Raw genomic sequence first — 17,228 nt, forward strand, 5'->3', positions numbered from 1 at the left:
CTGTCTGTATAGGCTGTTTTTTTACCTGCATTTGTCAATAATAGTATACAACCCTGTATAATGTATCTGATGCAGTATATTCCAATGCAGATGAAATCTGGCATGGTCTGAATTAATCCCTGACAGCATATGTGTGTGTTGTCTTTCTGCACTAACAACTCTGTGATGTAACATATGAGATGCTGTGACCATGAAACTAAAATAAAATGCACAGTTATGCAGGCAGATTTTGTTTACTGTTGCAAGGAAGAAAACGTGAAACTGAAAATGCATCATTTGTATATTGTGATTCTGAATAATAACTACATTGTCAAGGTGGGAAGTTATTTAAACAAGGTTTATTAACTTAAACAGATACAAAACACATATAAATAACACTTCACTGTAGTGTCGTACAGGCTTATGAAGTATAAGCTTTGGTCGAATAAGAGGAGATAACGCCCTTAAATTATTTGTTCCAATTCCATGAGTGGCTGATTAAAGATCCATCTCCGCAAGTTTGAGCAGAGGGGTTTTGAGGTATCGAGGGTTGATATCACCCAATCCCTTGAGTTCCACCTGGATCCATCTTTAAAAAGAGCCTGCAGCCCAGGAGCAACTTGACAGTTTAAAATGTCTGTAGGTCGCCCATCATACCGGCATTGGGTCCTTTTTTAGAGGGAAGACCAAGTCCCATGTCAATCCGTCGCTAAGTGGAGAGTGAGCGGAGGGCAGCAGGACACGTGTTACCCAGTGACTGGAAGCAAAGGTCACATGATAACAGATGGGGTCAATGACAGTACTACGGAAACACAAAACATTGAGGAAACACACCTTCTCTTCTCCACGCCAAAGAAGACCTTCCAGTTATTCAACTTGCCGTAGTTGAATGGGTTTTTGTACACCTTGCGCAAGGTAAAGCGAGAGGTGAAAAGCCCTTACAACACAGTAATGTGATTTATTTAAACAATCCACTCACTCACCTGTCCCATTTTGGCCAATCGACTCTTTTCCTTGTGGTTGATGTACTTTTCAATGCTGGTTTCACCTCTGGATATGAGAAATGCATGCCAAGTGGTTAGAGCTCCCAGGGTCACTGCCACCGTGCTGAAAGAACACAACACATTTGGAGTCACCACCTACGTATTCATAAAATAAGTCACACATTCAAATACAAGCAATATGATAGTCCAGGGTCCTCTATGAGACCGGAGCGCTCTGTTTTTTTTATGGACGGAGTGCAAAAACACTAGTCAAAGATCCTCTCTGTAAAAGGCTGCTGCTTTTTTAAAGGCCTTGTATCAGGGCTATTCAACTGGTGGCCTGGGGGCTAAATATGGCCCAGGAATCACACCAGTTTGGGAGAAAACAATTGTTGCATCACATTCCTCCTGTCGTACAAAGGAGCTTGGACCACTGTAAACACATTGACCTTGTTAGCAAACAGAACAATGAGGTCTAAACTTGTGATTTACATAACTGAGGCTTTTTTAACGGACCCCTTTAAGTCCTGTCCTTTTTGGCAGTTACGTTTTATTTTTGTAATGTGATTTATGTAACTAAGGTGTTGCTGTAGTTTGTTTACTTCAGATGCAGTCAGTAGTATTTGTTCAACTTCTTTAGGGCAGCACGGTGGAAGAGGGGTTAGTGCGTCTGCCACACAATACGAAGGTCCTGAGTAGTCCTGAGTTCAAATCCGGGCTCGGGATCTTTCTGTGTGGAGTTTGCATGTTCTCCCCGTGACTGCGTGGGTTTCCTCCGGGTACTCCGGCTTCCTCCCACTTCCAAAGACATGCACCTGGGGATAGGTTGATTGGCAACACTAAATGGTCCCTAGTGTGTGAATGTGAGTGTGAATGTTGTCTGTCTATCTGTGTTGGCCCTGCGAGGAGGTGGCGACTTGTCCGGGGTGTACCCCGCCTTCCACCCGATTGTAGCTGAGATAGGCTCCAGCGCCCCCCGCGACCCCGAAGGGAATAAGCGGTAGAAAATGGATGGATGGATAGTTGTACTAGTGGTGTTCCTCAAGGTTCCGTTTTAGGGCCTTCCTTTTTCCTCATTAGGCTATGGTGGCCCGTTTACTTCAGTTAAAAAAAACCCAGAGTGCTTTCATAGAGATGATCTTTGACTAGCTTTTTTGCAGAATATTCCTAAAACCAGCAGAGTGCTCCTGTAATTCTGACAAAATAGAGCACATTTAAATGTTTACTGTAGAGGACATTGGTTCTCCGGCGTATACAAAATAAGACTTATAGAGAAGGGAAAAGTCCGGCCCCCGGTGCTGAGTTTTCTGGAAATGTGGCCCCCTCAAAAATTGTGTTGATTATCCCCGCCTTACAGCAAAACAATAGTGAAAGATCCTTTACATGACAGGTGCACACTGCTGTTTTTGAGGGTGGACTGCAAAAGGACGAGTCCAAGATCCTCTATAAGACAGAAGTGCTCTCCTGTTTGCCAAGTTTTGAACCAAACTTGCATGCCGATCTGATGTTGCTCATGGGCTGGATTTGGCCAATGGTCATAGATCTGATCTGAAGGATCAACTCTAAAAGTTAACGTTTTTTGGGGCTTTATTTACCAGTGATGGAAAAGAGGAAAAGAGTGAGAATGAAAGGCAGAAAACCTAAAATGTTATTTATTGCAAACCAGGAAAGGGCCTATCTGCTCAGTAGAAGAGTACAGTGTAACCTCAATTTACAAACCCCTCTATTTGGGAACTTTTCCATTTACAAACTTTTAGATCGTGCCAAACATGCCTCTGTGTGCGAACCATTTTGTGCTTGCTTGTATTGAAGAGATTGAGGAAGGAAAAATATGCCAAAACTGACTTATTTCACAGCAGAGGAGAAGACTACCTCTCATTCAGCGGTGCCTCTTCCAAGAGTACACACAAACACACAGTGCCTTCCCCCCACCCCCTCCCTTGTCTTCCCCTCTCTGCTCATTTCTCTCCTCTTGTGAAGACCTATGCAGATGTTAATTTACTGCATGTAGATTTTACTTTTTAAAATGTTTATTATTCTGGCAATACAGTTGTTTAAGTTAAGGATTTGTGATTTCTGATCGTGTGTGAGCGCACCAACGGGACTTCTGTGTGTGCGGGCTTGTTGGCAGAGCAGTGTAGACAGCACAGTTGAGCTTGTCCTTGTTGTTGTTCTGGCTTGTTAATAAAGTTGTTCTGTTTCTTTGATATACTACTGTGTAGTATATAGTATAAAGTACTATACAGCACCTTATATCGTGTTTAACGTGTACAAACCTTAACTAAAGTAGGGACTTTTGTCAAGGCCGGAACCAAATATTCATATTTGCATTGTTACTTATGGAGAAATTTGCTTTGCTGTACAAAGTTTTCGAATTACAAACCATGTTCAGGAACCAATTGGGTTCGTAAATCGAGGTTATACTGATCGCTTAATAATTTCTATACCTATGACACCCTCCTGTTCACTCTCTGTCACATGTATTTCAGATGTCTTGACGGCTGAATAGTTTTCACTTTATTATAAAATATTACACAGTGGTTAACTTCTCCCTGCACTTGTATGACAGTTATTACGGTCTTAGGATGGCTCACAAATTGAGCTGGGAACGAATCGATACACTTTCTATTACTTATTGTTTGTTTTGAAACAAAAACTCTTCGGTAATCAACGAGCATCACAGAACGAAATATGTGCCATCAAGCAGTTTGCCGCAGTGTTGCAAAAACGCTGCAAACGGTCCGAGAGCATAAACCAAGTGAATACATTTACTGCCTGTAGCTTACTTCCTATACAAATGTGACGATCTGACACAATTATGTCTGGTTGTGTTTCCTTAATTTGTGCTTATTTCCTGTCAGCGCTCTTATTTTAGTTCCATTTCCTGCAAGTCTCCCTAAGCGCTCATTTCCCTCACCTGTCCCAGATTGGCAGCCTGGCACACCTGGTTGCAGTTGCCAATCAGGCTGCTATTTATGCCTGCCTCGCCCTCCAGCCAGGGCTCGATGATTGTTTCCTGTTTCCCCTGCATGTGCACTTACCAGTTGCACTATTTGCTTTTTGACATTTAAAGTCATGTTTTCCTGCGCTACGCCTGCCATCTCAGCATCCTGGGGATCAACATCTACAGAACCTGACTACAACCGCGTTAAAATGATGCTTCAAGAATGACAGATTTTACCTGGTGAGAACCCACATGTAGATGATACTCTTATTTAAAATCTTTTCCTTAAAGGTGTACACAGGCGCAGGTGTCACATAGTCCGCCTTCAGACGAAAAAGAAAACACATTAGACGATGAGGTAATGATAATAGTCACATTTACTAGTGAATATGTTCTAGTTAGTACCTGACCAGTGGGAAGAAGCCCTATGAGAGGTCCCATCCCTGTTACAGGTATCCCTGGTTTTTCAATTTCCAAATGTTTAAAGCGCTAAAGCAGCAGCCCGCAAACACCAAGCAGAGTGTTAAAAGAAAGCGACAAATAGGCTTGTGTTATTATAACCCCGCAGAGACAGACATGACAAAACAAACAACCACAAAGTTGCAAGGCGCAATGAAGGGAAACACTACGCTCATGAGGCAGATCCGCTCACCTCCAGGGTATGATACGCATCGATGAAGAGGTTTCTGCCACTGACGCTACAGTACACACAGCCCAGGCTCATGAAGAGGCAGAAGCAGAAGAAGTAACGGTGGTTAAAATGTCCTACACAGGTATTCAACCAGGCTGATTGGAGAGCATTAAGGGCAAACCAATCAAGGACATTTCCTGTGCAACTCTAAATATGGTTTGCCTTGACAAAAGGATACGACAGTGATGGTCCATTTTTAGAATGCACCTGCACAAAAAGAGAATAATGCATTAGACTTGTTTTTTTTCTCTTGTACTACAAACTATTTTGTATGATGGATGGAAATATATTTATTTTCAATAGAAATTAATATCTAGAAAACAGCTACACACTTATGTCTGGTCAAAAAGGTTAAATGTATTGTAAGGAATTGTTGATTATATTAATTTTTTTGATAGTAATAGATTATTTTTTTGATAGTAATAGATTCTGGTGAGCTAAATTAAGTTTGCATGTTCTCCCCGTGACTGCGTGGGTTCCCTCCGGGTACTCCGGCTTCCTCCCACCTCCAAAGACATGCACCTGGGGATAGGTTGATTGGCAACACTAAATTGGCCCTAGTGTGTGAATGTGAGTGTGAATGTTGTCTGTCTATCTGTGTTGGCCCTGCGATGAGGTGGCGACTTATCCAGGGTGTACCCCGCCTTCCGCCCCTTTGTAGCTGAGATAGGCTCCAGCGCCTCCCGCGACCCCGAAGGGAATAAGCGGTAGAAAATGGATGGATGGATGGAGCTAAATTAAGCATTGTATTCCATTTATATTACAATGTTTTTATTCAATTAAAAAGATGGACTACTCATATTTCCTAAATGGTCATAGTTATTATTTTGAGCAAAATTAAATATCTAGTAAATAAATATATATAAAATAGCAATGTAAATGTATTTAAACGTTTATTAATACAAAATGTATACATATTGTTGATGTATTTGTAATTATGTTAATTACAGTCGTCCCTCGCCACATGGCATTTTGAAGTTTGCAGCTTCACTCGAACGTGGATTTAAAAAATTTTTTTTTTTAGCATTCTCTATGTATTTTTGCATGCATAAAAATGGCCAAATTAACAAAAAATATCAGTACCACAGTAGTATTTGTCACAAGATGATACCAAAGCTATCAGAGCACCCTGTTCAGTGTCATGGCCACTGATTGGCTCAGGCTCAGGCAGCATTACTATATTGGGTTACACAATTATAAATGGGTGGGTGTTATTTCTTGTCAAGAGGACTCTCGTAATGTTAAAAAAAACATATTTAGAATGTCGTAAATACGTTTTATATGCTTTAGCGATCGTAATGTTAAAAAAAACATATTTAGAATGTCGTAAATACGTTTTATATGCTTTAGCGATTGAAATATTACATGTATTGTTAATAATTCCTTCTTTGCAGAAATGTATTGTTCACCACGGTCAGGCCTGGAACCAAATAAGAGCAATAAACAAAGGTTTATTGTGGTTTGGATGAGAATAATAATAAACAATATGAATTGTATTCAATTTATATTAAACCATATTTTGCTTTTTGACATTATTTGGACTTTGAATCTAGAAGACAGTTGCAATGACATGGACTCGCCTGTTGCAGATACCACAGTGATGTGTTCTAGCTGGTTTCGGATTGACACATTTCTTGCAGACAGACACAAAAGGCATGTCATTTTTTTCCTGAAAGAAATCCAAAACAATTAACAAGCATTAAAGCATTACTTTACATTCATTGAGCATGGCCTGCAACCACAGAATGAGTGTTTATTGCTATTTTTTATGTTTTTCATGACGCTTGAATTCTGTCACAGTACGTAAAAAACCTGCGGCGCAACAATGTAAGTTCCCCATTGTGGGATAAATACAAGTCTATCCTTACAAGAGGAGGGTATCCCGGGGCGGTCTTGGTGGCTTTGTAGTAATTAAAAACGATCATGACGATGTTCCAGTGTCCGTAACAAAGGTGCCAAGCAATCCATGGAGGGGAGTACGTGTTGAGAATGATAGGCAGGAGGACCAAGTAGGCTATCACCAGGATGGAGCAGGTCAGCAGCACCACCATGAAAACAAACACCTTATAAACAAAAACACAACAGACGTACGGCTGTAAATTACAAAAATGTATCTCACTGAACAGCTTAATTGAATTAATTTAAGGTCCCTGGACTCTTTGATGAAAAAGAATGCAATTATTGGTTAATGTAGAGTTCTGTTTGTACACAACATTTCTGTACACTTGCACACCTGGGCTAAAGCAGAAGATAGTAATGCTTAGTTCTGATTGACATCATCAGCATAATTACCTCACAATACAGTTATTTTTGTGGGTGTTTATTAATAATGCTACTTGACTCGGATATGACTGTATTTTCACAGGTCGCAAGTACAGGTGTCACCAAAACGGCTTCCCTCAAAGAGTCAAAGCTTTTTTTCCTGTCACTCACACACACCAGTGTGAGTGGAGAAGCACAGCTCTGAATATGATGGAGTGAAATTCTTGTGGATGTACTACCAGTCTGTGGTTGCCAGTGTTCTGTACTACATTGTAGTGTGCTGGGGGGGCAGTACATCTAAGAAGGACAGCTCCAGACTGGAGAAACTGATCAGGCGGGCCCGTTCTACGATCGGAATGAAACTGGACTCACTGGTGACGGTGGCAGAGAAGAGGACTGTGGAAAAACTAGTGAGCATCCTGGATGATGCCAGTCACCCTCTGCATACCGTTATCAGTAGCCAGAGGAGCTTGTTCAGTGCGAGACTGCTTCATCCCAAGTGCAGGACTAATAGACTAAAAAACTCCTTTGTCCCACACACCATTAGACTGTACAACTCCTCTCTTGGGGTGAGGGGAGGTAATTGGATGACAGGGCATGCAAAACAATAACAGTGCAATACTTTTTCATAACATGGTCACTACTGTCTAGTTTCTCGTGTTATATTCTTATTTTACTGTTATATTTTTATTCTCATTGTTGCTTTTTATTTTTATTCTTACTGTACTATTTTTCTATTTTCTTTCCATTTATACCCCCATTATTTACTTTTCAAATTCGATCTCAATTCTGTACACTGCTGCTGGAATTTTAATTTTCCTGAGGGAACTCTCCTGAAAGAATCAATAAAGTACTATCTATCTATCTATTCTACACCACTATAAAGTACAAACGCAATAATAAGCATATTGTTAAATAATGATTTGGAAGCTATAAAGTATAAAGCACCCAAAAAAGTGGAATTTGGAGTTCAACAAAAAAAAAGCCCTGGAAAAAATAATTAAAATTAAAGAGTCAAACAAAGCCTCAATTGTGTTCCACTCTGAAGGTTCCATAGTATCACTCTGGCCATGTCAATCAAGACTGAGCATTATATATTTTTTAAATCAATATTTTTTTTGTCATTTTGAGTGCGTAAAAACACAAAATACAAATTTGTTCCAAACAAAACAGAGATTTTTAGCCTGCAAACTAAAAAATGTCTACGGAAGAACTATCAACCAAGCATGCAAATACTTACCGCACCAAACCAGCGTGTCAAGTAGTCCACGGTCCAAAACATTGGTTCAAACAATGTATCAAAAAGCACATCTGAGTCCGTGAGGGAGTTATAGAAAATGGACTGAAGCAGCAGTTTGGAGTAGGCCCGCGTTGTGGTAAACCACTGAGGCAGCCAGCATTTTCTTCTCCTGGGACATGCGCGCAATAGCACGCATCGCAACAGGTGCACAAGAGAGCTGGGACAACACCGCCGCATCCTGCAACATGCAATCACCTAGAAGAAAGAAAATGGTTTACAAAGCACTCAACAGCCTTGAGACAAGAGTTGTTTTAAATACACTGCATTGATGACAACATGTTGGACTACTACAAGCAAAGGGGATCTTCAAAACAAATCTCAACTAATCTCCTAGGGCCTAAAAACCTCTTGAAAAATACTTGAGTTTGCACCACCAGTGGTAAGAAAAGAAGGCGGAGACTAAAAGCTTCAGAAACTGGTTTATCGAGGGTAATTACACATTAATTGGCAAAAGAATAATTGCTGCTGTGACAAAGCAGCTCAACAGGCTGTTTTAAACATGCTTTCTTTTTGGTGCAACTTCTATTAAGAAGTATGCAACCTGGTAGCACCAAAACATCGTTTTAATGGGACTATTAGACAGTTGTTATTGTGTGAATGCATTCACACATATGGTTTTCTACACCAAAATTCATCTATTTATTCCTCAACTTCTTCTTCTTCTTCTCCAGATTTTGGCACGCTCTACCTTCCATATTTTTCACCCGATTCAAACCGTTCCAACTTCAAACTGTTCAGCCTATTCGGGAATCGTGGGCTTTTCTTTGACAAATTCCAAAAATTCCCAGATTTCCGGGACATTTTTCCCATTCAAAATGAATTGGCCATTTTTCAAACTTTCACCATTTCCACATTTTTCAACCAATCAAACCATTCCACCTTCAACATACTTCACCATTCTGGAAATTCAAACCATCATTTATCCAAGTTAAAAAAAATCCAGGATTTTCCAGAATTCCTGGTTTTCCAAAGCCCTATCTCCACCCTTTTTTCTGGCGACTACTCCTCCCACATTTTTCAACCCACTTCAACCGTTCCACCTACAAAAACACTCTTCTTAAACAGGACAAAAAACAAAGTTGTTTTTTGAACTGGAAAAATTCCCGGTTTTCCAGAAATTCCATAATACCATTTCTCAATTCAGTATTTCTCGACCGATTTGAAAAATTCCACCACCAACCATTTCAACTCATATAGACCATTCAAGTTTTTTTTTTACCATTTTCCGAAAAATTCCAGATTTTCCTGAAATTCCCTAATACCATTTACTACTTCAACATTTCTTGCCCGATTTAAACAATTCCGACACCAACCAATTAAGCTCATTCAGGACAGTCATACTCCTAATCATTTTCTATAAAAAATCCCACTTTTCCCCAAGTTCCCAAATTTCCAGGAAGTTCCCATTGAAATGAATGGGACATTTTTCCAAGCTGCACAATTCCCACATTTTTCAACCTATTCAAACCATTCCAAGGTCAACACATTTTCCTCAACCTGGACATTCAAACACTTTTCCAAATTCCAAACCAAATTTTTCCTGGAAATTCAAACTCTTCAACATTCAAACCATTCCAACATTCAAAATATTCTTACATTCATACTACATTATGTCATATAACGATCATGTTTTGCTGCATTCCAGACAGGGTGAAGGTTTTTTTTGTACTAAATCATCTGGAAGGTGTCTGAATTTTGACTCAAAATGTTGATTTTAGCAGTCCATCATAAAACAGGGGTAGACTAAACAACAATCCAGTAGATAGCCTGTCCCATGTGCCATAAAGCTATTGCGACTATGGACAAATCTGCAGAAAATAGACGGCTCCCCCAAATCCGTTCTACATATGTCATTCTTGTGTTTTATATAAGTCAATACATAGCTGGCAATGAGTGCTGCTTATTACAGTCTCGCAAATAACATACTCACTTTCTTGTGAATGAAAAAACTGCCGAAAAACATCCCCTAGTCGACATTTTTCAGAAGGACGATAAAAAACATGACAATGTTGATACAGAAGCGACGAGACGCGGGCAACGATAAAGGACAGCTTGACAGTTGAGCTCAGGGCTTGAGCTCTCTGGCCGAGTGCGCATGCGTGAGAGCGCAGCGAAAAGCATGATGGGAGTTTGAGTCAAGAAGTGCAGTTTTGTTGACTTTATTTCCGCACATAAAGTTACCGTTATGGGCGTTACAAGTTGAAAATCGCTGATCCTAGTCTTATTTACATTGACTAGCAATTACAGACATGTGTTCATTTATATTTTCAAAAACGTTAAACTCAGATTTGGCTGCTTTATTTTAAGGAATTCTGGGAATTGTAGTACAATCTTGGCGCCCACCCACTTTAGCGTGACAGTTGAGCTCGGTTTAAGCTCTCTTGTCTAGTGCGCATGCGTGAGAGCTAAGCGAAAAGCATGGTGGGAGTTTGAGTCAAGAAATATAGTTTTGTTGACTTTATTTCAGCACATAAAGTTACCGTTATGGGCGTTACAAGTTGCAAATCGCTGATGCTAGTGTTATTTACGTTGACTAGCAATTCAAGACACGTATTCATTTATAATTTAAAAAAACGTTAAACTCAGATTTGGCTGTTTTATTTCAAGGAATTCTGGGAATTGGAGTACATATGCTGGCGCCCACCCACTTTAGCGCGACATGTGCAGCTAGCAACATTCTGTGCTAACCTGGCTACCATCTTTCACTACTCAGTACAACTTGGAAAATATGTCGTTTTGTTTTAATTTCAACGTGGATGGAAATCCGGACGACGTGGACGGGAATATGTCGCTCAACTATAAGACCGAATGTGCTACGAAACCGGTGAGTAATTGCAACATAGATGTTATCATAATCTCAAAACAGTGCCTGGCTTTCCCCTAATAGTATGCAGTGTAATGACACTTGTGTTCAAGCTAACATTTTAAAACTGTTAAAGACAGGGGCGTTAGTTTGAATACTGTTGAGATTCCTAGTCACACAGAAAGCTTCGGAAGTTCAACTTTCATCCACTCGAGAGCGCCCTTTCACAGTCTACCTGCAAGAATCCGCCTTTATTTTTTTTAAACGGTGGAAGGAGGTCCAGGGGTGGTACTCGCATAGACATCTTATAAGTAGACGCAGTATTGGCTGCTGTGACGCGAGAAATTCGGCCGCCATCTTGAAGTGGTGATGAGGAACCGGCTAGCAGCCTAAACTAACAGTTGACAGGTAGAAAACAAAGATGCCGGGCTAGTGTTCAGGTGTTTTCCTGTTCAAATGAGCGGACTGTTGAAAATAGGAATCGGGGGATTACTTTTCACAAGCAAGATTTAACATTAACATACTATTGGTTGTATTTTGTGAAAATAATATTACCACAGAGTTGAGAAGGAGCAAAGATCTTCAATAGTACTGAAATCGTAGCCGCTAGCAAACAAGAGTATGACCATAATAGAATTGTTTGTCAATGAAATTAATTACATTTAAAAATGTCATACTTGACTAACATAAAGTAGAAATAAATGATAAAGATTGTAAAAGCCAACAGGGGTAAAAGTTAGGACCACAGTCCAGATTGTGTATGGAGGGGGGGTAAAATATGTTAGCTAACTAGACAATCAGATGGACAGTGGTTATACAGTATTATACACGTCTAAATTTAGTCTATCCATCCATCCATTTTCTACCGCTTATTCCCTTTGGGGTCGCGGGGGGCGCTGTAGCCTATCTCAGCTACAATCGGGCGGAAGGCGGGGTACACCCTGGACAAGTCGCCACCTCATCGCAGAATTTAGTCTAGCTTTCCAACCCAATTTCTATATAGGATACACGCATGTATATAACCTAATAATATTGTTTCTTGAATTTAAAAATAGCTGGCCCTTTTTTCCCCCTTCTCTGGGATTATATTCCCAGTTTTGATCTCGGACGTCTGGTCACTTATAGCATATAAGAATATTCTATTACTGTTAAGCAAACAATGAGTAATAAAGCACGCCAAAACATGTGTCCTTTATCATAGCTACACGTATGACAAAAAAACGTGTGAAAATCAGTGGTATTCGGTGAGGTAAGATGAATTAAATGCGCTGACAGTTCATTGCTCCTGCCAAATGAATTGCACTGAGTGGAGCGGATCACCACTCCAAGATGGCTGCCCCGCGTCTCGTCAGCGCCAGGAGGCAGTAGCAGTCGATGCTGCGTCTACTTATAGGATGTCTATGGGTACGAGAGCTCTATTGCTGGGCTGCAATCACGTGACCTAGAGGCACTTCCGGGTTTCAGGTGGAGTGCAAGAGTCCCATTAGGCTACTGTTTATTTACATGCATCAGTGTACATTTGGGCATATTTTGAAAGGTTTAGCGGCAAGTACACGAGCTAACATGAAAAAATATTGAAATGGGGTGGAGTGTATTTATACACTCTTAATAAAAATAAAGATTTAAACTAGTGTTGTCCCAATACCAGTATTTTGGTTCCGGTACCAAAATGTATTACGATACTTTTCGGTACTTTTCAATACTTTTCTAAATAAAGGGGACCACAAAAAATTGCATTGGCTTTATTTTAACAAAAAAATCTTACGTACGTTAAACATATGTTTGTTATTGCAAGTTTGTCCTTAAATAAAACAGTGAACATACAAGACAACTTGTCTTTTAGTAGTAAGTAAGCAAACAAAAGCTCCTAATTCAGTCTGCTGATATATGCAGTAACATATTGTGTCATTTATCATTCTATTATTTTGTCAAAATTATTAAGGACAAGTGGAGGAAAATAAATTATTACTCGTTCTTTTACTGTTAATATCTGCTTACTTTCTCGTTTGACATGTCCTATCTACACTTCTGTTCAAATGTAATAATCACCTATTCTTCTGGGACCAGTACTTTTTAGAGGCGGTATAGTACCGAATATGATTAATTAGTATTGCAGTACTATAATAATACCGGTATGCCATACAACCCTAATTTAAACCATTCATCATCACCGAAGTTGAGTGTTCAAGTTACTGCTCGACCACACTATCTTCTAGACTTACAGGGTAGTAAAGTAGAAAAGATTGGAGGCACACCAGGTCTTTACATCTGAAGAGGGTCCACAAATTTAGCATTAATCTGTGAAAGACAACGTTGGACTTATTCGTGCATCGGTAAGTAATGGGGGCGTGAAACATACATCCCTATTATTAATGAAGCAAATACATGCTGGAAATTTTGTTCAAATGAAATAAATATTTTCTGAACTATTATTTTTTACCTCGACTCATACGCCACAAGCCAATTACCTGAATGCACAAGTGGAAAGGTAGTAAAAACAGTGGAAGAAGAGTGCTACAGCTATGAATCCAACAGCAAGTGCACAATTCACTCAGGGCTTTCCATCTAGAATGTGCTTTGACAAGTTGTGATGTTGTGTAACTGCACTTGTGTTACATTTCCTGGATACCATTTTAGCAGGGCTCAAATTTAACCACGACACCTTCTTCATTTGCCATAATGCCCTAAAAAAATGACCAACATTGGTGGCAAGATCATGCCGTGACCGCCGTTGACTTTTTACTTGTTAATGGACGAGGGATGTAACAGTAAACGGTATAATGATCATTTGGGATAAAATTCCAGACGGTTAGTAACACCATCTCCACCATGCTCCAAAGCATCATGCTTTGGAGCCCCTGCCTCGAAAGCAGATAATGTTTGCCTTGGTGCCCTTCTAACTTGTCTCGGTGCCCTAAAATATGAGCCCTCTTTTAAGGCAACACTTGTCTTGACCTTAAAAAGTTCAAATTCGAGGCCTGTATTAGGGATGTAATGACATAAAAATTTCGTATCACAGTTATTGTGACCAAAATTATCATGGTTAATATTATTATCGGAGTATTTTTCAATGTGCTCAAAAAGTACTTATACACACACTAAAATCTTTTAACCAAGTGTTTTTTATGTTTTTTTTATATAACTAAAATTGAGGAGACACACAATATACTTTTTTGGCAGAGGAATCATCAAATATTGTTCTGGCTTCATAAGATCCATATTATTTTTATTTGTGTGTTTAAATATGTTTAAATGTTCTATTTTAATTTGTAAACGTACAGTTTTTTTACACTTCCGGTTTGTGTGACCTAATGCGAGTTCACTTCCTGTTGAAGACACCTCCATCTGTTTCTACTCAACAGTGTTGAGTATGTATTGATCACTTTGTTCTAAGTCGGCACATTCTTTATGTCCAATGTGAATACTGTATCTTAGTAGTTTAAACAGTAATGTGTTTATACAAGTTTAGATTGGGCTATAGTGTTTCGTAATGGGGAAATACGTTTATGGCTCTTGTTTTCATGTTAGCATTTAAGCTAGCTAGCAAGCTAATACAAGTTGGTCCAAAATGATATCAAAGTGTGGTTATCAACCACGGTTTTTCAATTACTTTGATTTGATAAGGTAATACTACTTATTTTATCGCGTGTATCATTATTACTGTTTATCGTTACATCCCTATACTATGTGCATGTATTTATCTTTTTGTGTTAAATAACTGTGAAATGCATATTATAAGGTTTAAAGAAGTGTTTCTTAACCATGCTTCATAATTTGTTCTTATTTATGAGTGCCTTCTTATGCAGTATATTTGGTGAGTACTTGTTTTTCTAATCAGCCTGACCTAAGCCTAAGGTTTGTGTGTTTAAAAAATACTAATGTTTGTGATTAACACATGGTTTCATATCATTTGACAAGGTTGTTTACTTGTTAAACTGTGAGTAGGTTAGATATGATTAATGAATACGATTAAAATCAAGACTAGAGTAGAATTACTAATTCAGTGTTAATATTTGAGTGGCTCTCAGTTAGGCCCCGAGGTCAAAAAGGTTAAGAACCCTTTGTTTATAGTATCAAAAAGGGCATTTTAAGAGATTGTGTTTTGTATTTGCTTTTGTTCGTCATTCATGGGAATGTTTTTGAGGTGGTGGTATAGGCTCAGATGGAAGAGCGGCCTTTGAGCAACTTGAGGGTTCCTGGTTTGATTCCAGCTTCCGCCACTAGTCACGGTCGTTGTGTCTTTGGGCAAGACAATTCACCCACATTTCTCCCGGTGCCACTCACACTGGTGTATGGATGTGAGTCAATGTTTGGTGGTGGTCGGAGGAGCTGTAGGCGCAAATCGGCAGTAGCTTACCACCATCACTGTGTGAATGTGGAGTGAATGAATGATGGGTTCTCAGTTCTCTGTGAAGCACTTTGAGTGCCTTGAAAAGCGATATATAAATCGAATCCATTATTATTATTAAAATCTTTGAGAACCATGGATTAAAACGGTCTCTGTCAGCAATGGCTCACCATTAATCAATCGTTGACATGCATTAGGAAAGTTATCAGGGATTTTTATCCTTATAAGGCGTGTTCTAACTTGTCAACAACTAACCAACACATGACATGCTGACAACGCCAATTTCATTCTTTGAATCACACGGAGGATTTGTAATCGTTTCAAATGATGAGGCAATCGCACTCACATTGTGATGGTTTTGAGAGCCATTGAACACGGCAAAGGTCACATCCTGTATTTGGCATGTAAGGGTGAATGAAATAAGGAAACATTTTTTTGGTCATAACTGAACCAGTTTACATTTACTAAGCAGCCAGATTGTGTTTTTCAGTTGGAGGAAAGTGGCAGCCGAAGAGAACCAGTAAAAGAGGCCAAGGAGCACTTCCCACCCTCTGACCCCCAGCACCTTCTCGACGATGCCGTCTCTGAAACCGTCTCCATCGGTGCTCTCCCTCCCCTTCACTTCCTCAATGAGACCGTTTTTGAACGGACCATCTCTGAGAGGGAGGACGCGGAGAACGTTCTGTCCCGCACGGCCGAGCAGAGGTCCGACCTCATCCCGGGGGTGTACGAGGGAGGGCTGAAAGTGTGGGAGTGCACGTATGATCTCCTGGAGGTGATCGACAGGGAAGGAGAGACATTCGGCGACAAGGCGGTCTTGGATTTGGGCTGTGGGGCGGGGCTCTTGGGGATATTGTCTTTGAAAAGAGGAGCCAGGGAAATCCACTTCCAGGACTACAACAGTACCGTCATTGAGCAGCTGACCATGTCAAATGTAATTCTAAACTGCCAAGATGATGACTGTAACCTAACAGAGACCAAATATGGTACTCTGCCTCCCAAAAGAAGAGCTTTAGAAGCTCCATCCCAGCACCTGCTACTATCCAGGTGTAAATTCTTCTCAGGGGAGTGGCGCTCATTTATTACTTTGGCCTCAAGTCAGGAGCCGCCATTGAAATACGACATTATAATGACATCAGAGACCATATACAACACTGCTTATTACCCAGCGCTTCACGACGCCTTCCACAAACTGCTGGCGCCTCACGGACTCGTCTACCTGGCCACCAAGTCCCACTACTTTGGAGTGGGCGGCAGCCTGCACCTGTTTGAGACTTTTGTGGCGGAAAGGGGGGTTTTCTCTCTGGATCACCTGTGGGATGGCAAAGATGGTCTTCAGAGACATGTTGTAGTTTTGCGTTTTAATAAAGAAGCAGACTAGTGTTTTAAGTGTATACTACAACTGGATGTGAACTTGGGGGTGCTCCAGAAAGCATACGTCATCTTTACAATATCAAAATCAGCACAGACTTATTTTTATAATACATTTGTTTCTGGCATTTCGTCAATAAAACCTGACGCCATGTGTCAGACTGTGTTTATCACCGAGAACTCAACACATTGACCGTGAAGTTGTGGTACAGGTATTACTGGTCGTACGCAGGCTCTTATCTAGTAGGATGCACCTGTTTTTATTATAAGTTTAAACAAATACAAATAAAAACACAGCTCACACATGAAATATGTCTGAATTCTACAAATACAAATGCTTTAACCAAAGATTGAATTCAAATAAAATGTTCCTTTGCTGAAATTTTGTTTGACTCCTTTCATACACCACAACCCAACTAACTACATGTGAGTACCGTACAAGCTCAACAGTCAAAGGTAACACAACAGTGGGACATAAATTGGAAATTATTTTGAAGGTTTCTCATTGTCCCATTGGGTTGAGTTTCTCCTTGCCCTGATGTGGGAT

General features: G+C 40.0%; 2 protein-coding genes across 3 annotated transcripts; one reads left to right on the plus strand and one right to left on the minus strand.

Moving 5' to 3' along the window:
• Positions 1-307: 307 nt before the first annotated feature.
• On the minus strand, positions 308-10,230 carry zdhhc16a (zDHHC palmitoyltransferase 16a). Of its 2 annotated transcripts, XM_061944494.1 has the most exons (11): positions 10,090-10,230; positions 8,100-8,354; positions 6,466-6,660; positions 6,178-6,266; positions 4,776-4,804; positions 4,559-4,692; positions 4,312-4,395; positions 4,144-4,229; positions 963-1,086; positions 814-884; positions 308-736 (listed from the first exon to the last, which is right to left on the minus strand). In XM_061944494.1, the coding sequence occupies exons 1-11, from the start codon at positions 10,120-10,122 to the stop codon at positions 631-633; spliced, it is 1,206 nt and encodes a 401-aa protein (XP_061800478.1). In that variant the 5' UTR covers positions 10,123-10,230; the 3' UTR covers positions 308-630. The 2 variants fall into 2 exon arrangements, with proteins under 2 accessions (XP_061800478.1, XP_061800552.1); XM_061944568.1 differs by lacking the exon at positions 4,312-4,395.
• A 393-nt stretch (positions 10,231-10,623) lies between these two features.
• Positions 10,624-17,063, plus strand: mettl18 (methyltransferase 18, RPL3 N3-histidine). Its single transcript, XM_061947334.1, has 2 exons — positions 10,624-10,983; positions 15,801-17,063. Exons 1-2 carry the CDS (start codon positions 10,888-10,890, stop codon positions 16,689-16,691), a joined length of 987 nt encoding a protein of 328 aa, XP_061803318.1. The 5' UTR covers positions 10,624-10,887; the 3' UTR covers positions 16,692-17,063.
• The last annotated feature ends 165 nt before the right edge of the window (positions 17,064-17,228 follow it).

This window comes from Nerophis lumbriciformis, linkage group LG02, assembly GCF_033978685.3.
Source record: "Nerophis lumbriciformis linkage group LG02, RoL_Nlum_v2.1, whole genome shotgun sequence".
NCBI classification, from domain to species: Eukaryota; Metazoa; Chordata; class Actinopteri; order Syngnathiformes; family Syngnathidae; genus Nerophis; species Nerophis lumbriciformis.